This window comes from Cygnus atratus, chromosome 13, assembly GCF_013377495.2.
Source record: "Cygnus atratus isolate AKBS03 ecotype Queensland, Australia chromosome 13, CAtr_DNAZoo_HiC_assembly, whole genome shotgun sequence".
Lineage (NCBI taxonomy): Eukaryota > Metazoa > Chordata > Aves > Anseriformes > Anatidae > Cygnus > Cygnus atratus.
This window is the reverse complement of record NC_066374.1, coordinates 3,322,033-3,347,680: the sequence shown is the minus strand read 5'-3', so window position 1 is coordinate 3,347,680 and position 25,648 is coordinate 3,322,033. Positions and strand designations below refer to the sequence as shown.

Sequence of the window (25,648 nt, the reverse complement as noted above, 5' to 3'; positions counted from 1 at the left end):
AAAAGTGGTCTCACACTGACGTCTGCTCAGTGTCGGATCTCCCTACACCAACAATAACCTTTGGGAGATTTTATCTTAAGATCCTCAGTTAATACTTAAAAAAAATAATCAACCTATAAAATCACCATATTCTGGGTTTTGAGCTGTACTACTTCTGTTGCATTTCCTATAACTAGCTAGGCCTGCTTTTTGACGTGTATTAATTATTGTGGCTATTTGAAGAGATCCTCATCAAAGACACGAAGGACAACTTTTTCTGTAGCAAGTGTTTAAAAGGTATGGTCTGTTCTGAACTATTTACCTTGTTTTATGTGGTCTCTCTCCAGTCTTGTCACACTATGAGGGGTGGTAAGGTAAGGACTGTAAGCTGTATTTGAAATAACTTGTGTTTCGGCTAGAGTGGAACCTGGCTGAGAGGACATGACTGTTTCCTGAGGTGAATCTGGTCCTAAGAATGGCCTCTCTGCTGTTCGTGAGGAAAATACAGGTTGTATTGAATTTAGAGAAGGAAATAGGTTTTAAGGGAAAACAGCAAGGAACAAGGCCATTGTCTTATAAGTTCAGTGAAGAAAACGTGCTATCCTCAAGGCAGCCTTTCTCTAAAAGCAAAGTTTTGTGAATGCGCTGCAGCTCTGTAGCACGTTGACATCAAGCATCACAAACTAAGGCAGAGCAGCAGGACAGACTGTAACACACTTCTGAGAGGATGCTGGAAGACCAGACAGTTCTCGAGTTATTTCTGCGATGAAGCGGCAGAGAGCTCTCAGACCTTCGGTAAACACGTTGTTTGTTACTGAGGTTCAGGAGAAGGTCAGCCCCATGGCAATCCATTTGTACTCTTTCCAGCAACTGTCAGCATTCTGGATGAGAGCGGCTCTAGCGCTCCAAGGGTCAGGTGAAATCTAGTGGCAGCCAAAATACACACCGCGTTGCCCAACATTTGTGGTTTTTTTCTTCACAAGGATTGATTCAGATCCTCCCCAAATACACGTGTCCTGTAAACATGGCAAGGCTGAAACCCGTGGCCTTTACTGAGCATTAGTCAGAACTAGCCCCAGACGGAAAATGGAAAAAAAGAATGCTATAAAAATGTTTGTAATGCATTTGGTTTTGTAACAGGGTTTATTGGAGAGGGAGGATTGGGAAGAAGCATTTCCCAGTCCCCAAATAACTGCGTTCTCTTTTACACAAGGCTGGAGCAAACTGGTGTACTCTTCCCCTTGCCTATGTATGGGAGGGTTTCTGTTTTAAGCAGTGCTTGGCATTATCCTGTTCTTAGGGACTGATGTTACTGGAGAATGGTCACGAAGTTTACAGAGTAATTATGTAGCCTGAGTTCAGAGTGTACAGACAGAAATCTGAGGGCTAAATCCACCTTTTGTAGATTTCCATGGGGTAACAGGACAGATGATAATGGCTGCCTTGTGATCTCGGTTAAGGGATGTTTCATTCAGGGTTGTAACTGACCCCAGTTCCCTTTTGATGGAAGTTTCTCTGAGAGCTGTCCTCTGCGAGGTTGTAGCTGTACCACAGCTCATGGCTGTGATTTAGGAATTCTCCTTTTCCATTCCCGAGGCAGAGTTTTCTCAGACATAATGAGGTTGAAAAAGGCTTTCTGCATACATTGAAGTATGTGGCACAGTTGGATTTGGTTATTTTTCTTTTTAGGGCTAGCTGCAATTGCCTTGGCAAATAGCCTGGTCTAGAGAGGGCTTCTAATAAACATGCCAGCACAGCCGGGAGTTATTAGACAATCTCTTCTACCTCTTAAGCTACACAACCTCAGAATAAGTGCAGTCTTTGCTACCCTCCTTTAGGTGGGGTTGGTTCATAGTTAGCTGTAGCCAGAGTTGAATTTTTTGCCTCCATATTCAGAAAGAATTACTGTTTGCACTGCTTTTCCCTTGCTTCCCTACACCGACTTCGCTCTCTACAGGAATTGGCTCAGCATGAACTGAGGACAGGAGAAAAGAAGAAAATGGAAAGGATTCTCATCTCTGACATAATTTAAACTGCTTTGAAAAAATGAAGGGAATAGTGTACCGGGCTCAGGTAGGTCAGTCTGATAGAATCAAGGAAAGTTCCTGTCTCCATAGATCTTATGTTCAAGAAAAATTGGATTATTTTAATTTTTATTATTTTTATGTTGTTAGGACTGAGTTTTTTTTAAAGGGCACTGAAGAAAGTAAGCTCTAAATGCAACTGAATCCCTTGAAAATCTTAGCTGCAAACATCGCTATTACTTTTTTCTACTTTCCTTTCACCAAATCTCTGTTTTCCTGAGTCAGCTGACAGACCCCAATCCACTAAAAATAATCTTTCCCTTTTCTCAGATATCAAAGATTTCTCATAATGTTTTACTGTGCAGGTTCAGTTAACAGCTGTGAAATCATAGCAAATTAATTAACTCTTTGAATGTCCTTCTCCCTGTTTATAACCAATAAGACATTTTTGTTAGTTCATGGACCTATGCTAAGGGTGACTTTTTCCTTTAGCTAAATTCCTCTAAGATTCAAAGTAGCCACAGCAACCTGAATTTAATGCATGTAGTTAATCGGTTTTCTCCTGTACTTTCCTGCTGTGCTTCTGGTCTCAAATACAATCCATCCCTTAATTATTATAATTATTTTTTTTGAGGGAGTCACGACAGACAGCAACATAAAAAACATTTCCTGGCTCCAGTGAAATGATGTCTGTTGTCTCCCGTGGTTGACATTGTTTTCTGAAATTTCCTAAGGAAGATATATTGTAGGAAAAAAAAAAAAAAGTAACTTTGTCATTTTTCATATACTACAGTCCAAACATTTTTATATTTCATTAAAATTCCAGACCTCAATTTATCATTCCCAAGCTGATGACTAAGCCTGTAAGTCTAATGGTATATGTTGTATTATTAAAGGATTTTGTGTGAGATACACTTAATATGTACCAGCTTGATTTCCTTATAGTGTAGGGTGGGACAGATCTTGTGGCTAAGAAGGAAGGAGTAGCTCTGATGTAGTTTGACTTTTGTAGGCCTTTGGCAATCTCTCTCCAAAGTATGAGAATTCAGAGTAATTCAAACTTCTGTAATGTGGTTGTATAGCTGATGAAGTAAATCACTTGGAGCACTCTCAAACTGGCATTCCATCAGTGGAGTCCAACACAGATTTCACTTAGGCTGGTACTACGCAGTATTTTCATTACTGTTTGGATGAAGGACCAGAAAGCCAGATACTGTGATGCTATAGGACACAAGTTGGGATGGGATCACAAGCCTGTCAATGGGATTTAGAATTCAAACTTACCTGGATGTCTTGATAAAGCAGTGTGGAAAAAATAGGATGGAATTTCTCATCCCTTCATGAACACAAGTATAGTGCTTTGGTGGTAAGCAACTTCATGGCTAAGATAGGGAGAAAGAATTACTGGGCAGCAAGTTCCTAGAATAGGATCAGAGGATGGATCACAGTCTGAGTAACAAGTCAAATATGTGAAACTGCAGTGAAAATGACAGAAAAATGGCACCTCGTCTTCAGTAAGCAAGAGCCTTGAGCTCTGCTCAGCTCTGTGAGGCCTTGTTTGGAGTATTATTTCTGGGCTTGACTGCCACGTTTCACCAGTGATGCAGACTGTGTAATGCTAGATGTCAGATATTTTGAGCTCACATGGTGCAACAAGGATTGGAAGTGACATGAGCGGACTTATGGTATGCAGATGAAAGTCTGATGTGAAAATAAGAGCATCAGGGTTTTCAGCAGGACCTCAAGCCCCTGTGGCCTCTTACCTCCCTTTTTAGCCTCTGTACCTCCTAACTGTAGATCTCCAGATGGTGTTTATTTCAGTATGCACATGCATAAGAGGAGAACTGGGGAGAGCTCTGTGTCTTGGGTGGTAGAATGTTCCCTGTGTGCATAAATAATGCAGCAGCTGCATTTATTAGTGTGGTTGTGTCATAAATAGCGTGGCTATTAAATGTTAATAATGTACAGTAGGATCCAGTAAGCTCCTCTAAACCTCTACTTGGAAGTGTGAAGATGTTTGTCTGTTTTACAGCACAGATAACGTGGGCTGACCCTGAGTAAAGGGATTAGGGTGAAGCTGCTATGTGTGTAAGGGAAGTAATTCTGGTGCAACTCAGAACCCGAGTGCTTAGGTTGCAAGGTAGAGCAGGCAGCAGTCTCCTGAAAATGCCTGGGACACGTGGCCATCTCCTTTCTGTCTTTTCCTTATAACTCCTCTCCTGTTAGCTGGGTTGTTCCTCAACTATCCTAAGTTATCACCACTGGGACCATTACTGGAAAAGTGATATTTTTTTTTGACACACCTGGAATGAACAAAAGTGCTTAAAGATCCTCACAAGGACGTTACTATAATATATTAGCATATTTCCAACTGCCTTGGGGGAATTGTGGCTTAGATGGCTAATTACATCTCGAAAGTACTCCTCAGAATGTGTGATGTTGTCTTGATGTTGTCTAGGTGGTGAAAGCATAGAGCTGACAGTGGCTGTAACCTGCACCTGGGTATTCCTGGGCATCTCACCTAGGCTGCAAAGTGACATTGTCACAGAAGCTGTTCTAATGTCTGTAATTAATGCCGAGAGAAACAGAAGTAAATGTCATTTCTTTCGCTGTTCATCTCAGAAGTCAGACTCTCCCAGGCAGTTTCATAACAGTGGATTTATCAAGCAGGATCCTGAAGCATGCAGGGACCGCGGTGGAACTGGTGAGGTGCTGTCTGTGCACTCTGCTGTTCCGTGTTTATTCTGGACCCTAGTGGTCCGCAAATGCTAATCTCGCCCATATGTCTGGCATTCAGCAAATGCTGCTCTCTGTTTTTTCTCTGAGGATTGTGTGAGATATGAGACACACTTCAATTAAAAAAAAAAGGTTTAATGTGGTTGTTTTTGGCAAAGAAAACCAAATAAGATAAGATATTTGTAATACATGGTAGGGCTTGCTTTCTTTCAAAGCCAATGAAAGTTTTGGCTTCCTATAGTGACAGAAAAGTTTGAACAATTTTAATCCTGGAGGATCAATTTATCCCTTGTTCATTATGCAAGTAAAATAACATTTTGAAAGGAAAAACAAACTAGAAATTATTACTACCAGACATACATGGAAATGGGGTATGCAACTTGAGTCTACCAAAGCTGGGTTTGGAATTTTTGCTCCCAAGTATCCAAAATGGGATCCAAGTAAAGGCTGAGTGGTACTGATATCAACTGATAGCAACCTCTGCAACAGGCAGCTGCATTGGTTTGTGTTAGCTGAAGTGCTGGTCTGAAGTTCCTGTTACTGTTCCGTGTCAGAGCACCCAGACAGGTGAATGAATCTATCTTTTCTGCAGAATAATATATTGTACGTGGTCAGGTTTCCTCTTGCTGACCGTTTTGTTACTCAAAATTTTTGTTAAGGTTAGTTACTAAGCTTTGAAGTTTTCTCTAACTGAAGCCACATGTAAGAACTACTAACAGAACAATGTCACGTAATGATCAGTCATTTGTTGGCCAACAGGCATTTAAAATTCCTACCAGTTGTTATTTCATAAGAAAAGTCTCATGCCAAATATTGTATTCTTAAAGAAAGCAGCAGCAGATCCCTGCGTTACATATGCACACATGCATTATGTACTGACATACAGTGAGCCACCCTAGGCTGCCATCTGCTAAAGCAGCCCAGGAAAACAGGCTTTCAGCTGAGAACTGAGGTTCTTTCTTCCTCTGAAAATAAGTTCAGCTGGCACTGGTTTCTAACAGTACCATCAAAGGGAAGACTGAGAGGTTTTGACATGCCTGTGGTGTTTAGCCAGGCTTGGGTTGAAATTTTGTATTTTGGGGTTGTCATCTAGAATTATCAAAGGACTGTGAGAATCCACAAGGTGAGTAGCACAGCTCCTCATGCTGCTGCTAACGAACTGGAAAGTCTGCGGTAAATTTGGAGACTCCTGCCATGTTGACGTGAGGTGGAGTTAGTTATTCTGCATTTCCAATGCCTGGATATAAGGTCATTTCCTTCCAACAGTGGTGAAATCTAGGGTTATTCTTATACTGTGAAACAGCAGAATTTCTTACCAATGTCTGCTCTCCCGTCCTCTTAACCAGTCAGCAAAGCAATGATTCAGATGAAGCATCATGAGCAATCCCAGTGTTGAAAGCAGTGAGCTGCATCTCAACGATGGGACTTTCAGATCGCCTCTTTCCCAAAGTATCGCTTGGCCCTCTCTGAGACTACAAGGCCACGTATGTGGCAGTTCAGAAAAACCTTTCTACCAAGGGTAACAAACACAGTATTGCTGTAAAATGTATCCCTGAGGCTTCCCTGTGTGTGATGATAGTTAGAGGTGCTCCTTTTAGTGCCTTGACCTGCAGCCTATCATTGTACCCCTTGGGAAAGACACAGCAAGGGGGCAAGCTGGGGAGGAGCAGGGAGATGCCACAGCTATGCTTTGGTGCGAATCTGCTTGTAAATAGGATGGAGACAGGAAAGCAATGGGAGAGGAGGAGCTAGATCAAAGAGCCCCACAGACTGGGAGGCATGTTTCAGACATGTGCATGTTTTCTGCCTTCTTCAGTGCTGAGTGGCAGTGGTCATTGCAGCAACTCACACTGTTTGTGGAGGAGGGTTTCCAGTCTGGCAGCCAAGGGAGTGGCAATGACAGAAGAGCTTAGAGTTCTGGCCTCAGTAGCATCATTTCCTACTAATTTTCTACTTTTCTTGATTTTTTTTCCCCGTCAAAGTCTTTCCCTGTAATGTTTCCTTCTTCTCCTTTCACTTACTTTCAGCTCCACATCGACTGCCCTAATGTCAAAAAAATCTTCCAAATACTGAAGTCCTCAAAGATCACTTGCAGCTGAGAGCAGAACTAGGAACTCTGGCGAAAAATGGCTGAATTCTGATGATCAGAAAAGGCAACACAGTCTACATATAAGAATTTTAATAATTCTGTGTATCCTGACTTGTAAATATATTCAGTGCCAGAGCACTTTTGAATTTCCTGGTACAGAATCTCTGTGTTTTGACTGGGAGAACAGCAAATGTGAATATGATGTGGAACGTGTGGGGAGGGATAGCTGGCAGAAGCATGCTGTGATCTTTTTGCAGTAACCTCTGATTTGCTTTGCTAGGATCTCTGTGAAGACCCCCACCTGTTTGTGAATGGAATCAGCTCCCATGACTTGCACCAAGGCAGCTTGGGGAACTGCTGGTTTGTGGCTGCATGCTCCTGCTTAGCTCTGAGGAAGCCCCTCTGGCAACAGGTAGGTGATCAATGTGCTTGGTGCGTGAAATACGGCCAGTAAACCCTGGATGTTTCCCTCACTATCAGCCAATAGTTTTCCATCTAGGGATAATGCACCTCTGACGATTGGTGAATTTTGGTGGATTCCAATTTTCCCTTTCTTTAGAAGTTCATTTTTCCTGTTACGAGACCTCCCCACTGCACAGTTTCATTGAGCACCAAGGAACACATATAGCAAAGCCAGAGGGTGCAATGGTCATTCTCTGCAGATTGATTCAAATATTACTTTCCTAAAAGTGTATTTGAAACGGGGCTATATTGGACTTTGTACCAAATCCACCATTTTTTTCACTGCTTCGTCTATTTAAGGTCCACTGCTTTAGAAGCTGAATACCACACAGTGCATGCTCAAGTATACTCTGCCCTCCGAATAAAACTTAACATAGTGCATTTAATGACCTTTCCCTTTTGCATATTTTCTCAGGTGATTCCAGACTTTGAAGAACAAGAATGGGACTCTGAAAAGCCAGAGAAATACGCTGGGATTTTCCGTTTCCGTTTCTGGTGCTTTGGCAAATGGACAGAGGTGGTGGTTGATGATCTGCTGCCAACAATAGATGGGAAGTTGATCTACTGCCATTCCAATGTGAAAAATGAATTCTGGAGCGCGTTATTGGAGAAAGCTTATGCAAAGTATGATTTAATTTATTGCCCTTTTAGACCTCAGTGCAGTCCCTTCTATCCATCTGCTTGTTTCATCTCTCAACCCTATCATACTTTCCAAGGGTTTTAGGTTTGCTTCTAGTAGAGAACCTTAAAAAATGAAAACTCTTTTTTTTTTTTTTTAATCTGCATGGAGGAGTGCAACACACTGTACTTAGCAGCCTAAAGCCTTAAGGATCTTTCCACTCCTTTCCTAGCAAGTGTTTATCTGCAATCTGCAGTTCTGCTTTGTTTTTTTTTTCCCTTGGTGAGCCACAAATACATTACCTACATTCAAACCAAATTAGAGTACTTCTAACAGCCACTTAGTGAATAAGAATGTTCTGTGTTACTTCTAGGCTGGCTGGATCTTATGAAGCCCTGGATGGAGGCAGTGCTGCAGATGCAATTGTGGATTTCACTGGAGCAGTGGCAGAATCTATTGACTTGGTACAGGGCAAATACAGTGAGATTATTTCTGAGCAGATGAAGCTGTTTGAAGACTTGCTGAAAGTGCATAAAAGAGGCGGGTTGATCAGCTGTTTCATCACGGTACATATGGAGAGCTGGATATTAAAAGTTTATTTCAATGAACTTTTTTATCTGGAAAAAACAGTATTAGTACCATAAGTATATTGAATGTTTATCTGTATGCTTTGGAAAAGCTTTGTGTGGAGAAAACTAGCAAGTTGACAGTGTTCTCAGCCAAGTGCAACTCCAGAGCCACCAAATACAATCATAAAACCACAAAGCCACTTGTGCTCTCGGCCACACTACTGTGGATCTGGAATGCCATTCTTTCTGAATGGTCACAGTTGTGTATTGACCCAAGGTTAATCCACCTAGAATGTCCTAATTTACAGGCCAGATGGCAGCATTCAGTTTCTTTATTTCCTAAGGAAATTCATTTACAGAAAACATTTCTCCTGGCACTAAGCTGCTGGGACTTGCTGACTCCGCTTGTGAGGATGCAGTCAGTGGAACACCAGAGCAGGGCTGAAAGGCTGAGCTAGCTTGGCCCCTTAAGCACTCTGTCTCACAGATGGGGAATTTAAAGCAAAGATCTTATTGCTGTCATGCTTAACTATTTCCTACCTTGCAATCTGTAGTGTTTTTGCTAAATCCATATCAAATTGATGGACCCCCAGTGTAGGTTCATTCAGAAAATCTTGTTAGTATTACATTCATTGTGCAGTTATCTACAACAACAGGAAATCAGCCGTGTTTGGAGGTGCCTGAGAACATCATCTGTCTAGCTAGGCCTGGCCATGCACTGCCTTGTGCCAGTACCATGGTACCAAAGAGGAACACCTGGTACTTTGTGGGAGATTAACTTGAAACAGAGAACTCTGCTGGGATAGAAGAGGAGTCCTGAACTGTTCCTCCCAGCAGAACAGGCAACAGCTCAGAAACAAATTCTTCTAGGTCTTTGGTGTTTGTACCTTTGTCAAGAGGTCTGAATTTGTATTTAAAAATAATTCATTCCATCTGGTTTGCTTGGACCAGGCCATACGTACTGGTGTGATGGTTATTAACAGTATTTATGGGATGACAGGTTGCTCACAAATGCTGAGGCAGTTCAGTTTCCTAACACAGATCTGGTGAGGGATAGACAAAATAATTGTAATTTAAAAAGCAATTAATTTGGCAGTTGTAATGCCTTCACTTCTTCCTGGCATTACATTTCTGCCGGTCAAATTAAACATAGTTACTTCTAAACTTAATTACACAGGGACTGTTCCTATTGGTTTGGCTTGACTCATCTGCATTTATCACTTTTTGATAGAAGCATTATACTCTCCATCTAGCAAGCTTTATTGTGTGTATTTAATACTCAGGTGGCTTCATTGCTGACTTACAAACATGTCATCATTTTTCTTGGATTTCAGAATAGCCCTGAGCTTTACCATTTGGAAATTTGAACAGACGGCAGATATTTAAATTTCTCATTAAAATAAATATATAAATGGTTTCAGAATGAGGTGGGAAAGGCAACCCAGCAGTATAGGAAAAGCCTGGGGATAATAAAGGCAGCAGGAGAGGTTACAGACTCCTGTGCTGTGAAGGACTCTCAGTTGTGAAAAATGTAAGCGAAAGTGTTACATTGGAGAAAGCCCAAACCCCTTGGAAATGTCAGCCAGTCTTGATGTAACACATGAGCTGATTCTTTTGGAGTCGTTGTCAGTGAAAGGCAGAGAGGTCTGGGGCAGAGTCTCACTTGCAAAGACATGTCTTTTCTGATTTGATAGAAATTTCTCTTTTGACTTTTTTTTTTTCTGATTTCTTATCTTTGGGGATGAAACAGTTTTGTGTCAGTGCAATGCCTCCCTGAGGAGAAGGACCCTGTCTGTTTAGACCAGAGAAATTTTGAAATGGATAAAAATATTGGAGATAGTACTACATGCTGTTCATAATTCTAATAAGTCCTTCTCTCTCCACCAGAGCAAAGGCTTGCTTGGTCATTGAACTCTTAATTAGGTTATTACAAGTTATACATGGGGATCTGCACTGAGTCGAATCTGCTGTTCTTGCTGTCCAAGAGATACATGTCTTAAGGCATGTGGGTTATGGCCCCATACAGGAGAGAGAGATTCTGCAAAGCTGCCCATGCTGTCTTCAGATAGGATGTGATGAATCCAGAGGCATGACCATTTGGATTGTTTCTGTCTTGGAAGCAGCATTATAGCACTGGCACAGCTTTAATTTTTCCACTGTCCTGCCTGGTATGTGTTGCTCGGAAACACTGCTGCACTAGCTTTGTAAAGGGCCCATCATTCAGAGCAGCTCCAGCATCTGTATCTGATGCTGCTTTTCTGGTTTTAGAGGTACTTAGAAGATTTTGATCTGGATGTGTTAAATAAAATTCCTAGGAAAGCCTGCAGATCTGCCTGTTGCCATATGAGAGAGGCCTGAAAGATCAGGAGTGATGTGAAGGAAATGTCTGATAAATGGCTAGAAAGCTTTCTTGCTTGTGCCTCGTGTTTTTTATCCCTGCAGATAGTGCAGTGATTTCCTGGGTATCAAATCCACCCCAATACAGAAACGAGCACTGGACTCACCGGTAAGCCCTTAGGCCCTACAAAGTGTCCAGCTGAGGACACAAACAGGCAGTGCTACATCTGAGCATAGTCATCAGTATCCAGAGGGCTGTTCTGTAAAGACAACAGCACTTCAGAAGGGCTGATAAAGGTTGTTCATCGGCCAGTCTTTAGCTCTCTGAGGCCAGGAGGAGACAATGTCCATAGCAGGCAGCGTTCTAGGCTCTGGCCTTGTCTCCTGGGACTTGCCTGGCACTACCACAGCTAGGACAAGACTAGCGAGCCACTAGTTTGAGCCCCAGAGCTGTTGGTTCCCTGTGTAATCAAAGCACTTGGCAAGAGAATGCATAGTTGTAGGAAAAAAAAGAAATCTTCCCTATCCTGCCCCTTGAGTGTGTAGATGGCAGATGCCCTTAATGACATGAGTTCTCTCTTTTTTTTTTTTTTTTTTATTGTCATTTTTGGTGCTACAGGCTTCCTCTGGCAGTGCCAATGAGGTGGAGACAGCAATGGGTCTCATCATTGGTCATGCCTACTCAGTGACTGCAATTCGGAAGCTGCACCTTGGAGAAAGGCTCACATTCTCTTTTAAGGCAGAAAAGCTCTTCATGATCAGGCTGAGGAATCCCTGGGGGAACAGAGAGTGGAATGGCGCCTGGAGTGACAAGTAAGTGCTGCAAATCCAATGTCAACGGAACAAAATTGTGTTTAGGGCCACCAGAAGTTAAATGCATGATTAAACGCTGAGATGCAACATCAGCCTGCAGTACTCAGAGATGTCTGAAATGTTGTGCTGCCTCTTCCCAAGCATAGCATTCTGTGAGCAGATGAATGCATCTGGGAGCAGCCAAAGAGATTATGACTTTCTGGACCTTAGTATACATCATTCTTCTGGCCCACTGTATGATGAGTAGAAAAATAGCCTACAATTAAGGTGATGAGTCAAGAATATGAGGTTTGTTCCTAGCTTCACCACTGGGTTTGTCTGTGACTCAGTTTCTCATCTGTTTTTGGTAGCTATTGGGGAGGGTATGAGTCTTTCATTCTTAGCTAATTGAAGTGACTGGTGAAAAATGCTGTAAAATTGCCATATTTATAACTTCTTGAATTATTTTATGTTGAGTTTTAATGTGGGCCATGAGCTTAGCAGGCAGCCCTACAGAGTTGGAAATGATTGCTGAAGGGGTTGTATTCCATTGCTGACAATTAACTCATGAAAAACATTTAATTAGGATGTTAGAGTTCAATGGTGTGCTTACCAGCCGCTTTTAGTATTTAATAATGCAATGCTCTTAACAGCATATTAAGTTCCTATCTTCCATAGTGCAGCTAGAAAAAATCTATTACTTTCAAAAAGGATTTTGATTCAGATGAAATACTGAGCTGACAAAATGCAAAGAAGAGTTGTTGTGTCTTGTTTAACTTAAGCCCAAGCTCTTGTCTTGCACAGCTGCCACTCATTCCAGTGGAAGCACTGAGGACTCTGATGCTGGACCATGATTTTTGGCCTAACAGAATAAAATTGAGAATTTCTAAATTGTTAAAGAAAATGTCTGTTATGGCAGGCAACCTCACTTGCCTCCTGCCAAACACCTTCACCTTTATCCTCCAAGTACTTATAGAAAGGGAATGAGGACTTGTGGCTCCATTTTTCTTTCCTGTAATACATAAGACAAAGAGCTCGTGTCGTATTCTATCATGTTGTCTGATCTAAGCATCAGAACACTTACATTTAGGATCCTCTGCTCCCTGCAGTTTGGGGAGAGAGGCATGTCCCTCTGGGGAGCAACGTAGAGCATGTAAATACATCCTAATACAGGCAGTGAAGTGTCTGTGCTCTGTACTGTTACTCTGGAAACTGGACACGAGGCATGTACTGCGACAATTTCTTCTCAAAGGCTCTCTGGGGAAATCTAGGAAGCCCTCATGCCTCTTTTTCTTAAAGAGATTGAAAGACAAAGATGATAATCTGGTTTAAGTGAAGCGTTCAGTAAGCTCCTGAGGAGGGAATCCAGGTTTCTTTGAAGGGCCTTTAGGAAATGGAGTCAATCTCATATGACCTTCCAAACCAGCTGTTTAATGGTCTGTTGTGGTTTAGCCCGGCTGGCAGCCAAACACCACACAGCCGTTCGCTCACCCTCCCCACTCCCTCTCCGGGATGGGGGAGAGAAACGGGAAAGTGAAGCCTGTGAGTTGAGATAACGACAGTTTATTAAGACAGGAAAAATAATAACAATAATAATAATAATAATAATAGTATTAATAGTAATAATGTGTACGAAATAAGTGATGCACAATGCAATTGCTCACCATCCGTTGACCGATGCCCAGCCTATCCCCGAGCAGCCGGCCCCCCACCCCGGCTAGCCACCCCTATATATTGTTCAGCATGACGCCAGATGGTATGGAATACCCCTTTGGCCAGTTTGGGTCAGCTGTCCTGGGTCTGTCCCCTCCCAGCTCCTGCTGCATCCCTAGCCTGCTCACTAGTAGGACAGAGCGAGAAGCTGAAAAGTCCTTGGCTTGGTGTAAGCACTGCTCTACAACAATTAAAACATCAGCATGTTATCAGCGCTCTTCTCATTCTAATCCAAAACATAGCACCCTGCCAGCTACTAGGAGGAAAATTAACTCTGTCCTAACTGAAACCAGGACATGGTCCTAAGGGAGAGTGTGACAAAAGAAATCGATAAAGTTCTGCTCTAGTTGTGCCAATTGCCATTCACCTCCTTTTTTAAAGTAGCTTTCAAATCAATTAATGTTTTTAAACTCCTTATGTAAGCCACACACCTTTTTTTTTTTTCCTGAATATCATCTACCCTTTTAATATTCCAATGTTACCTTTATAAAAAGAGGCCATGAGAGAATTCTACTTGCGATTATTCTTTCAGATGAGAGTATTTACTTTCGTTCACTACATCTTTGTTGTTGTTGTTTTGGTTTTGCCTTCTAGCTCTGAAGAATGGAAGAAAGTCAGCAATGCAGAACGTAAGAGCTTGGGACTCACTGTTGAGAATGATGGGGAGTTCTGGTGAGTGGGAGTCATGTGGAGAATTTGCAGATAATGGCTACAATGAGAAATTGTCATTACCTCTGTGATTTATCAGCTTCAAAAACAACTTTTCCAAATGGATAATGCATTATCCAGTCCCGGCATGAGGTCTGTTTCTTTTAAGCTCTCAAATGATGACAGAGAAGAACAGGAAAAAAACGGATTAAAAACTAGATGAATAAAATGAGTTGTTCTCAGTAAATGTGAGTTTTGAACACATTCAAAATCTGTTATATATATTTATGACAGTCACTCATAATCCAAAATAACACGTGCTGATTTACAGACAGAACGCCAAATATTGAACACGTTATCAATTCTGTTTACTGACTGCTGTGTAGGATTTCTAGGGCAACCATGACTGAGGTATCTGTAAATACAATTGCAGCAAGTGAATTTCGGTGTTTGTCAGTGTTTTCCAGCATGTGGAAAAGGTGTGTTCATTTTCTACAGAAATTCTAGAACTCTGTTTCCACCCTGCTTGGATCCAACAAGGCATTCCAGCAATGTCTTCAGCAGAACTGCTAGTCAGGCGCAGTGTGGAAAGTCTTCAGTTTCCTTGGCTTTGTCAGAACCAGCAACCAGAAGCCACCTGTAGGGTTTGGTCCTGGGCCATTAATAAGCCAGGAAACTATAGTAGTCCACAGATACCAAGCTGTTCTCTTTTACAAAGAGGGAGCAAATGTTTTTTTACTTGTAGCCTGGTCTGTTACCATGGCAGGCACAGGCTATAGCATTGAGATGGTGCTAAATAAAAACTATGTCCAGAGTACTCACATTTGAGTCATGTTCAGAGATAGGTGTAACAAGAAGGACTGTAATAATGTTCTTGAGGAGTGGATTGTGCTTTGGTTGCAGGTGATCTCTTCTGCCATTGCAAGATGTAAGCTATCAAATCCAGACTGCTAGATACAACCTTTCCTTTAGGCTCAGGTCCTGCAACTGAACAAATCCAGAGCTGACCAAACACCCTGAGGTGACAGTTTTTTTAATTCAGTTCTAAAGTAGTGTGATTGTGGCTTCACAAATATTTCCACATGGAGAGGTTTCTAGTGAATCAGTTTGCCCACTGGAAAGTCGAGCAATGCCTACTTTTAAATTACCATAGGATTTCATGTGTTATTTTGGCTCTTTGGGTGAATAGCATTGATTATTAAAAAAACAAAAACACACAAAACAAAACATGATTTTCTTGGTGTCCTGTGGAATAGGATGACGTTTGAGGACTGGTGTAAGAATTTCACTGATGTGGACATCTGCCGAATTGTGAATACTTCCTACTTTAGTATCCACAAGACCTGGGAGAAGAAAATGATGCACGGGGCTTGGGCAAAGAATTCAGAGCCCCTGCTAAATCGCTGTGGTGGATGCTTTGATAACAAGACCTTCCTTCAGAATCCCCAGGTGGGAGTCTCTATTTTGTACAGTATTGAAGTATATGCACTTTAACTAGGGTTCTTGAATGATCCACCCCATTCAGGAGTCAGCAATGGCTACTTAACAGAAGCCTCATTGCAAGTGTCTGTTCTCTGGGAGTATGCTGGCTCCCTGTGTGTTTCAGTGAGTTCTGTGAAACCTTTCAGAAGTTTAGGTACTTGTTTAGGACTGATGAGTCAGGCATGCCAGAATTAGTGAAGTCCTGCCTGGACTTCTTTGTTTCCCAGTTCTAGATAGCAGGGTCTATTTTTCTACTGACAGAACTCCATCCCCTTAACATCCTTAAACATCTCGATGATTTCATCCACTATAGCTAGTTAGTATCCCTTTGGATTCATCTAAGTTTCTCAAAATACCTAGTTTCTTTGCCAAGCCCACCCTCTCATCAATATTACAAAAAAACCCTTTCTTTGTCTCATCCTACCCGTAACTTTTAAGCTATTCAGGTTCTCTCTTCATCCATTCTTATGTAATTTCTCACTTTCCTTCCCCTCTCAGTGGGGGTATATTTTCAACTCAGTGCATGGAAATTCAGACATAAAACCCTGGCTGTCAGTGAGATCCGGCACCTACTGCTTTAGTTATTATTTTGAAAATTGACCTTTCTGTTCTCTCGTAACTCACTGCATATCTTAGATTCATTAAAGATGTTCCTTTGTCTGCTTCTCTGCACTTATGGGAAGTTTCTGTCAGCACCCCTGAATTTTCATAGCAGGATATTGGAGAACTGCAGCCTTTGCTGTTTAGACTGGGAGCAATCTCAGACTCCAAACTCATCCTGTCATTTTCGTGTAGATGGAGAAGCAGTTATTTACTCCTCTGTCTTATGTCAGTGCCTCCTTTCCAGAAGGTGATTTTGTTCAGATATTCCCATGTATGATTCTGGACGTATTTCAGGTGCTTGTCTGGGTCTCATTTGTAAGTGTTTAGCTGCCACAGAGAACAAAATATACATGTTATGGCTGAGTACAGTGCCTGATGCAATGGAAGTTTTTATTCCAGTTGTCTTCAGGCTGGTTGATTAAAAGGCTCTTAATAGCAGTGCTGGAACACACTTGTGTTACCTTGGGGCCATTATAAATAACTATGGCAAATGTAAGGCACCCTAAGGTTAGGCTTAGTGTTACAGTTAGGGTTATGTTTAGGGTTGTTTGGAAAGAGAGAAGGCTCAGAGTCCTGTTGTGTGTGGGGTTGCGTAAAGGCTCCCCAAGGGAGTTCAGGTGTACCCAAAGGCTTCCGTTGGGAGCACTTTTTGATGGTCTCACATCTATCTGTTCTCCCTCTCCCTGACTGACATTGAAGCCTCCTTGAAGTTCATCTGTACCGAGAGAAACTGTGACACTTCCATTCCTATTAAAATAAGAGAATTTAAGCCAAGTATAAATGTATTCCTACAGCCACCTGTTGATTTTCAGGTTGCTACCCCTTAGGACAGCTGAAATGTCATCAGATGAAAGATAATCACAGTTGCACACCTCTCATCTGACCAGGAGAGCTCTCTTGCACTATCACATCTCCATTTCCACACCTCCATTTGCTCTGGGACATCCTGGGCTGTCTGACAAGATAACACTGCATACAGTTCAACAAGGGACAAGAATAAAAATGTACTGTATGTTGCTGCATGTTTTTATCTGAAATTTTTGATTCGTGCTGCAGAGGCTCTTTACAGCCCCTAGGACTTTCTCTTACAGGGTCCTGTGCTTTCTCTGCCTCAGTGTTAATACAGCACACAAATAAGTGTACAAGCATTGAGTTTGCACCATGTAACAGCCAGCTCACAATAGCAGGCAGTAGGTGTATAAGAGGCTGATCTGGACTGTACATCCTAGGAACAATTAATGAAGCCCAGAGGCTTGGGAAGGTATTGATTTTCTTTCCAAAATGGCTGTGCTTCAGCCCATGCTGGCAGAGGACAGTGCTTCCTCTGTGTGTGTGTGTGAAACTGCCTGAGATGATGAGGGTTAGTGGTGAGAAATGGGAAGGATGGTGCCTTATTCTGCAGAGCTCTAACCACAGAGGGATGTGAAGTCATTACAGGGGATCATTCCACAACAGTAACCAAGGCAATCTCAGTACCTATCTCAGAGCAGAGCTCAGAGAGGATTTCAGCAGCTCTTGGAGGACCAGGGAGTTGAACCACTGATGAGATTTCTCTCCATGCTAGTCAGAGAATTTCAGCTTAAAAAATCAGGGTGTGCGGTGTACGTAGTACCCAGGTGTGCACCACTGCAGTTTTATGCTTTTATTTATTTGCATCACATTCAAAAGTATTTGAGAATGGAAATTTAGTTAGATTGAACAGCATCTGCCTATATTTGGCATAAATACCACCCTTTTCCCTTCCACTGCTTCTAACAACTTCGATTTGCCCCCCTGTATGCAAGAAAGAAGTAAAATCCAAATGAGTCTCTAAGAGTGAGTGAATTTGCATGTTTAATTCTTAGATAGAGTAGATTCAGGGAAAAAAATTACTAGTATTTGGAAGACTCCTACGTTTGCAGGTCACTCATAAGGACGATATTTGAAAGTCACTGGCCCTGGTTAGATATGCAAGTTGAAAGAAGAATTCAGAATGATCGAAGACCCTATCTGGAGTCTGTCGATTTAATTTTTTATCTAACTTCTGATTTATGTATATCTAAATAAAAGATAGTCTTTTGCTTTCACAGCAGCTGTTCTCTTCTGCTGCCTCAACAGTTATTTTGTAATATTGTCTCATGCTGTCCTGTTAGGCGATTTACCTGGTTTTTTTCTTTGTTGTTTTTTAATTATTTATTATTATTATTATTATAGTATTAATTTTCAGCTGTGAATTGCTGAAAATATCTGTTATGCAGAACTTTCCTCCCACCCACAAATGTATTTTCAGTTGCTTCCTTTGTACGTATATATTTCCTTGGTGATGGCTTTATTTTTAGTCTCCTAAGGAATTAACAGCTTACCCTCTTCTCTCTGGTACTAGTACATCTTTGATGTTAAGAAGACGGAGGACAAACTGTTGGTCTCATTACAACAGGAGGATCGGCGCAGGTACAAGAAAGAAGGGAAAGGAGAAAACATCATAATTGGCTTTGAAATATTCAAGGTAGGCAGCCATCTGCAGTACTGGTTCAGAGTTTGCTCAGCAATCTGGCTTCATTCTGGCAAATGAGGTATTTGGCAGATAGAGGCATGATTATCACGGAAGGGTCTGGCTCTCCTCTCCACATGGGCTTTGCATGTATACTGCGTTGTCACCAGAGCTGACATTAGACAGACTATCTGAACTATATTAAATTTAGTTTAATTCAAACTGTATTTGAACTAAAGGAACATAAATCATTGTTCCCTATTGCAAAAGAATTTTAAGTGCTTTTCCTTATTCCAAGCTTTGAGGAGACAGACCGTATTTTCATAAAAATAATATTAACTCTCGATACACGGGGGTTTTATTTCTCCTCTGGCTGGAGGCTCCTGCCTGAATTTCATCAGCAAATACAGCCAAGTGAATGAGTTTTAAAAGTCTGCAGTTTTTCTTTTCTGACTCAGAAAGGCCAAAAGAATCAAGAGTGATTTCAGAAGCTGGAGTGGTGAGTAGGAAATGAGCATATGTGAAAGGGAGCCAAAGGGATCCCAAACACTAATTTAATTGCACTCACAGGGCAAATTGTGTAAAATGAAAACACAAGAACCAAAAGAAGCAGGAAAGCAAGAGAAACTGCCATGTGTCTGCTTTTTCATTGTGGAGTGGGATTATTTTGTAACCTCTTTCTCTAACTAGTGGGGTTGCACTGAGATTATGGCCCTACGTCAGAAAACAGTAATTTTTAAAGTCAGTTGGAGCTGTTGACATCTGTACCACGCTCACATGTTTGACAATCACCTGTTAAGCAGATAATATTGATAAGTGTTGGTACAGAAAGTAGAATAATCTACCTATGCCTTTGTCATGTCTAGCCTTCTATCTAATTACTAGGAAGGCTTAGAAAAGAAATTGCATCTTTGGAAAAATGTCAGTACTCTATCTTTTATTTCTGTTCAATAATTTGCTATTTCAGAAAAGTTCTAAACCACCAGACTCATTAGCATGGCTAAGGGTCTTCATAAGACCATGGCCTAAATAATCAGAAGACAAAATACCGCAAAAGAATATAGGGTGGCCATTGCTCACAGGAGAATAGGTTCATGTTTTAACTGTGCTGTGGCAAACATTAGTTGCCTGAAGAGGGTGTTAATAGAGGGTGAAAATATGGCTGTGTGCATCAGTTCAGATGCTCTAGATTAAGAGCCTGCTATGTAGGGCTGGAATGCTCTGTCTCACATGTGGAGTACTACAAGCTAGAGAAAGTAGGCGGATGAATCTCATCCTCCTCTAAGATGGCAGTGTAGCTTAGCAGATGGAGTCTTTGGAGTGTGTGTGCATCTCTGCAAATATTCAAAACTCTGCAGTAGCATTATGTCTCTGCTAGTGGGTGTATGTCTTTGCCTGTCCCAAACTCTCAGCTCCACTTAGGTATATACATGTATACACCAATATGGTGAAGTGCAGAAAAGCACTGCTTGGGAGCCTGTGTGGGCTAGCAGTTGGAGCACTCGGTTGCCCATCAGGACCATGTCCATGTGACAGCTTCAGTGGTTAAACGATTTGCCTTTACGGTACGTTGTCTTTTCTGCCCATAAAAGGCTGTGTGCTATGCAAGGAAAATCCTGCCTGCTGTCTCTTGATAATCCCTCCTTCAATCAATCCCTTTACTGCTCTGTGGCTGTAGGTAGAGGATAACAGAAGCTATCGACTACACAAGCTGACCGTGCAGGAGAGAGTGGCCACATCTCCATATATCAACACACGCACCGTGTTCTTGAAAAGGATCCTTAAGCAAGGCCGCTACGTCCTTATCCCAACTACATATCTTCCTGGCATCACTACCAAGTTTATCCTGAGACTCTTCACAGATGTGCCGTCAAAACTCAGGTACTTTGCACTCACAGCTGTGTGAGATCTTCCTTCGCCTATATTGGCTGCACCTCCTCGGAAATGGCTGCCTGGTTGCCCTCAAATGTCCTTGACTCACTAGCAGGTATCACTGCGCAACTCCAGAAGTAGGCCTTTGAGATGGTCAGGGTCACCTCCAAGAATCTCCAGATGGCTCACTGGGATTTGTGTGTGCTCAGGACATTTTTGCTTAGAGACCCAAGGACAACTGAGTCTGGGACTTCTGACCTTTTAGTTGGGTTTCTGTAGTTGCCTCAAGTTCTAGATCAGAACCCTGAGCACTGGTTGTTGTTGGTACAGTTGATACTATTTGTCTTTAACCAATCTCATTTGAAACTAGGGGTTATTTGTGAAGGCAGAACTACTGCTTGCTGAAATCAGGCCCACTGAACATCTGTCTTGCTTTGATATTTTTTTCCATGTTTCAGATTTTTTTTTTTCCTGCTACTTTTGTGGAGCTGTTATGCAAGGGATGCTATACATTTGGTTTACTTTGATTTTATTTTTGTAAGTGTTATTTCTGTATAACAAACTCGAACAAATCTCAGGTTCTGAAAAGGCCAAAATTATGCAACCATTGATAGTTTGCTTGACATTCATTGCTTCAATTGCTTTGCTTTGATTTTTCAGAGAGCTGACAGCAGATAAACCTAAAATGACATGTTGGAGTCTTCTTTGTGGCTATCCACGGAGAATCACCCAAATCAAAATTCACTCTGCAGAAGGTTTACAGAAGCAAGATAGATCAGGTGGTAAGTGTAAAGCGAGTCTAGAGTGGAAAGGGCTTCTTCAGTCCTACAAAACTGACCTAAGTCGATGTGTAAGCACTTAGAAGTTATCCAAACAAACTGAAGGTTTGTGGGATTTTTTTGCAACTCGTTGTAAAATCTTCTCAAAAGGAGAGCTTGGATTAATAAGATGATGTAAAACAGCAAGAGTCATGTGTCATCTATGCTGGTCAAGAGCAATAATAGTAGCGAGACTCTTGTGAGAAGCTTTTTGTAGAGGTTGGTAAGAAATTGGCCTTTCAGGGACATCTGTTTTCTAAGTTTAAAACATGCAGGGAGACAGCTGAATAGCGCAGACTCTTATGGTGTATTTCATGGCCTTCAGAGCACTTTGCTCTTCATTACCGTAGGCATAATAGCACTTCAGGGAAGAAATTATGGTATTCAAATAACCCTTTCCAGTTAGGTAAACTAAGAGAGGGAGAGGTTAAATAACATGTGCTGGACTGTCTGTCTACATGTCAAAGGAAATATCCTGAAATAAGAACACTAAAATGTCTTTATGGCACTTGATGTTGACAGTTAATTTGGAAACTTGTCCAGTTGTTATTTGCTTCCTCATTTTCTACTCCCACTCTCTCCGTATGTCATCCTTCACTTTCCATGACCGGTGGAATAGAAAAAGCCAGACACATCCAGCAGTAAGTGATTGATAGGAGGGAAAGCAAAGGGGCAGAGATACTACAGTAAACTTGGAATAGGAAACCGAAGAGTTTGCTGGAACATTGGCTGTGTTTGCTCCAGATAACTATTCATCTCTCTTTACTTTAAGATGTGGAACTCAGTTTCGTTAACTCCTTGTGGTAGAGAAGTCATTAGACTTAGACCTGTAGTACTGTTCATCTTCAGTCTCGTGAAGCAGCTGTAAAATTTCTCCTACCAGATGGCTACGATTTGGTTGCAGTTTCATTTTCATAGTTGTTCTTTGCACCAACCGAAGAGTGAGTGAATCCACTTTTCACTGTGCAAGACCCTTTATGTTAACTCTGTTTGTCTCTTCAGGGGACAGGAATGTTAGAGGGAAGAGACGTAGGAATTGCTTCAGTTCATTTTTCTAGTTACTTCTCTTGAAAAATATGAGATACAAACACCTCAATTAAATAAGCCCTGTAATTCCACATTCTCAGAAAGTCAGGATGGGTGGATGAGACTGAAGGGGCTATCCGTGAAGGAAATAGCAGAGCAGTGCTTTGAAAAAAGGCAGTGTGTTCTTGTTCTTGCCCTGAGAAGGACATTTTCATTTTTAAGGATTTTTTTTCTCTGTTTAAAATTCCTTGAACATTTTTCTCTAACATTCCCTGCGATCAAGCAATAAAAGCCAATTCTCCTCCCTTAGCATTTCGCAATCTTTAGCACAATTACAATCTTGACAAGATCATTCAAAATGATTGCCTACAGCTGCCAAAGAGCAAGCTTTGTCCCGGAGAACATTGTTGGATCAGGTGCATTGTGACACAGAGCTCAGGAATATACAAATGAAACTTAAAAACAACGTGTAAGAGATACTCTAAAGTACAGCACACACCCAAATACCTTTAGGACTCAGTGCTACCACACATGTTCAGGTTGAGCAGAAGCATCTTCAGCACCCAGTGCTGGACTTATAATTACCCTGACAAAACTGAACATGTAACCTGTTGTGGGAAGAACTGTACATAGGAAATGGACTCACAGATGTTCTCTTTAAATATAAGCAAAATTCGAACACAAAACCTAAATGTATCTTATTGTTTGTCTTTGAGTAAATCTTCACCAGCAAAGTTAAAATATTTTCCTTTTGTGTCAATGGAAAGCTTTTAGTAAAAGCTTTTTTATTTCTTTTCAGTCTGTGGTACCAAATCTCATCTGTTCATAAGGCACTGAAGGAAAGCAGAGATGATTCACTCCAGCAGCTTCCCTGTTGTCTTGAGTTCTTCTGCATGTTTCTTACCAGCATTGTTTTTTCTATAAGTATCTCCGTCTCACAGGGTACATTCATAGATTGTTTTACAGAATGGCACTTCTTATAGCAGCTTTAGACAAATGGAGTTGGTAGAGTGCATAAATAAGAAAATCGTGAAGCCAAATGTGCACATTTGTGCTACACAATAAAAGCAAGCTGTGCAGTGACAAGGCTAACACCCATAGCTGGCACTCTGCCTTCTAAGGGCGCCTTGCTGGGAAGCTTGGCAAAGTTCCTGATTGATACTAGTGTCCATTTTTTGGTAATGTGAAAAGCTGGATATGGCACATTTCTCATCTTTGGTGTTTTTTGTTGTTGTTGTTTGTTTGTTTGTATTTTAGATTAAAAATATTGTATATAGAAATTCACCGAAGCACACTTTATGGCTGGGTTGTAAATACACACTAGGAAGTGATGTGTTAATGTGTGACGTTAAATATCGCATATTCTGAGATTGTTTCCTAATACTGCCACAAAAGAATTCAATTCATTGTCATCTCTCATCTCCTTGGCTTCTTTCTCTCTGGTTTTTCTGAATCCATGTCTGGACGCTTTCCCATGCTTATCTCAAGGAGAAATAGCAGCCAGGTATTCAAAAAAGACTTATTTGCATTGGGATCTCAAATCAGCTATCTCACAAGCGAGTTTAGACCTCAGTCACGTGGGTAGTTACCAAATTGCAGCTTTACCTGCCACCAGGAGCATGTCCTGATGTGAACTTGACTTAAAAATCAGCAGCAGCCTCCTGTCTAATTGGTTCTGTGAGATGAGGGAAAAGGCCACATGGCAACTCCCATTGGGAGCGACAAGGAGAGGTTTCCCTTCAGGTTAGGCACAGTCAATGTTTATTCAAGTAGAAAATGGGTAGATTAACTGGTAGTCTTTGCTGTGAAGAGGGCCTCACACACAGGTTACTCATTTTCTGGCTGCAAAGGTTGATAGCAACTTGTTTCCATGTGAGCTGCTGTGTCAGATTATCCCCACCGTGCTTTTCACAAGGGTTTCTTGATTTCTCAATCTACTGATCTGCAGCATCTCAGCTCTCAAGCTGCTGCTTTTCTTCTGCTCAGTCTGTCATCAGTCAGCGGTATTCCCCCTTGTCCAGCTCCCTGCTTGATTTGTGTGAAGCATCGCTATCGTCCCTTAGCACAAAGAGAAGACAGAACTTGATGATAATGAAGGAAGGTATGTTTCTTTGCAGAGCCTGTGAGAGCTGAGACACATCATTACATTTCTGTGACAAACTGTCCTGAAAACACCAGGATATCTCTATACTCTGACACCGGTGTATGTGGCTGTGTAAAGTAAGAGGAACCCAAACACCTTTTGTTGGTGTATCTTGGATAGAGGGATCTTAGACTTAAATGAACTGTTCATCACATAAGCCCGTCGCTGTCATCTGAGAGTTGCACACAACTTTCTGAGCAACTCCAGGAGGAGAATGAAGATTGCATAGCAAGTACACACCCAGCCTGGCTCATGAACTGGTTGTCATCAGAACCCTGCTCCCTGCCAGAGGAAGGCTGTTTAATCTCTATTTTAAATGTTTATTTGAAAGTTCTTCCTTGCTGCTGTCTGTGATCCATTGTGCCGTCTGGAAAAAGTAACGGATAGCTTGCTGTTGACAAGAGTAACAGATGAATCTAGCTGTCTAGAATCAGTGCATATTGGCTGCTTCTCTTGAAGTACCTCTCTCTGAGTTAGCTTGTGCTGAAGCTGATCCAGCTATCTGCGAGCCAAGTATGGTGGCAGGTTTGCAAGAAGATGGGGAAGTGCTGTGCACTTCTTCTCTCTCACATTCCCAAGTCTGTTTTAAAAATTGCTCTTGCTACTGTCTGTCACACTCTTTTCCTAACAGTTTATCTTCCAGAACAAATCATTTTTTGCATTAAGTCTTTCCACTGGAATTCCATGCTGAATTCACACGTGTAATTGCATTTCGCTATTTCTTTTCTAAACTAGGTATTGTGATCCCTGGTAAATAACATTCCTGGTAAAGGGAGTATCTGGTGCCTTTAGTGGCAGTTGCCCTGGGAACAGTCTGAGAAATAGAAGGAAGGAGAGGGCAAAAAGCAGCTGGTAAATATTCAGCAAAAGCATAAGAAAGGAAAGGGAGAGAAAATGGAGGAGGGAGGGAGGGAATTTGCTGATACCGGAGGAAATATTCTCATTTATTATCAGTACTGCAGGAGAAGCTAAAAGGCATCACCTGAAAAAGGACTCAGCTGCAGAAGGCAGAACAACCTGTTGTAATTTTCAAGGCAGCCCTCATGTCTTAGCACTGTCTGCTGTGTTTGGCGCACGTCTTTTTCTAGTGACTGGGTTTGTCATCGTGCTTGATATACCCGTAGGAGCAGTCTGTCTGGAGAAGAGCAGGAACGTCTATGAGAACTTTTTCTCCAGAAAGCCTTTTGTGTTTTGTACAGTGCTGAATGATGTGGATGTTAGATCTTTAGTCCAAATCTTCCCCTTCCCTCCCTGCCAAAAAATATG

General features: G+C 41.6%; 1 protein-coding gene across 7 annotated transcripts in view; it reads left to right on the top strand.

The window, feature by feature from the left end:
• CAPN6 (calpain 6) overlaps positions 1-25,648 on the top strand; it is a 61,189-nt gene that overhangs the window by 28,806 nt on the left and 6,735 nt on the right. For 4 of the 7 annotated variants that reach the window (XM_035541707.2, XM_050713399.1, XM_035541708.2 and 1 more), the window contains 9 exons: positions 7,109-7,240; positions 7,706-7,914; positions 8,283-8,475; positions 11,435-11,628; positions 13,915-13,992; positions 15,225-15,417; positions 18,416-18,538; positions 20,202-20,404; positions 21,056-21,177. In XM_035541707.2, coding sequence (XP_035397600.1) covers positions 7,109-7,240; positions 7,706-7,914; positions 8,283-8,475; positions 11,435-11,628; positions 13,915-13,992; positions 15,225-15,417; positions 18,416-18,538; positions 20,202-20,404; positions 21,056-21,177 — 1,447 coding nt within the window. Of the gene's footprint in view, positions 1-1,296; positions 1,319-1,936; positions 2,053-7,108; positions 7,241-7,705; positions 7,915-8,282; positions 8,476-11,434; positions 11,629-13,914; positions 13,993-15,224; positions 15,418-18,415; positions 18,539-20,201; positions 20,405-21,055; positions 21,178-23,038; positions 23,526-25,648 lie in introns of those variants that run through there. The other 3 variants (XM_035541712.2, XM_035541714.2, XM_035541713.2) reach the window with 3 other exon arrangements.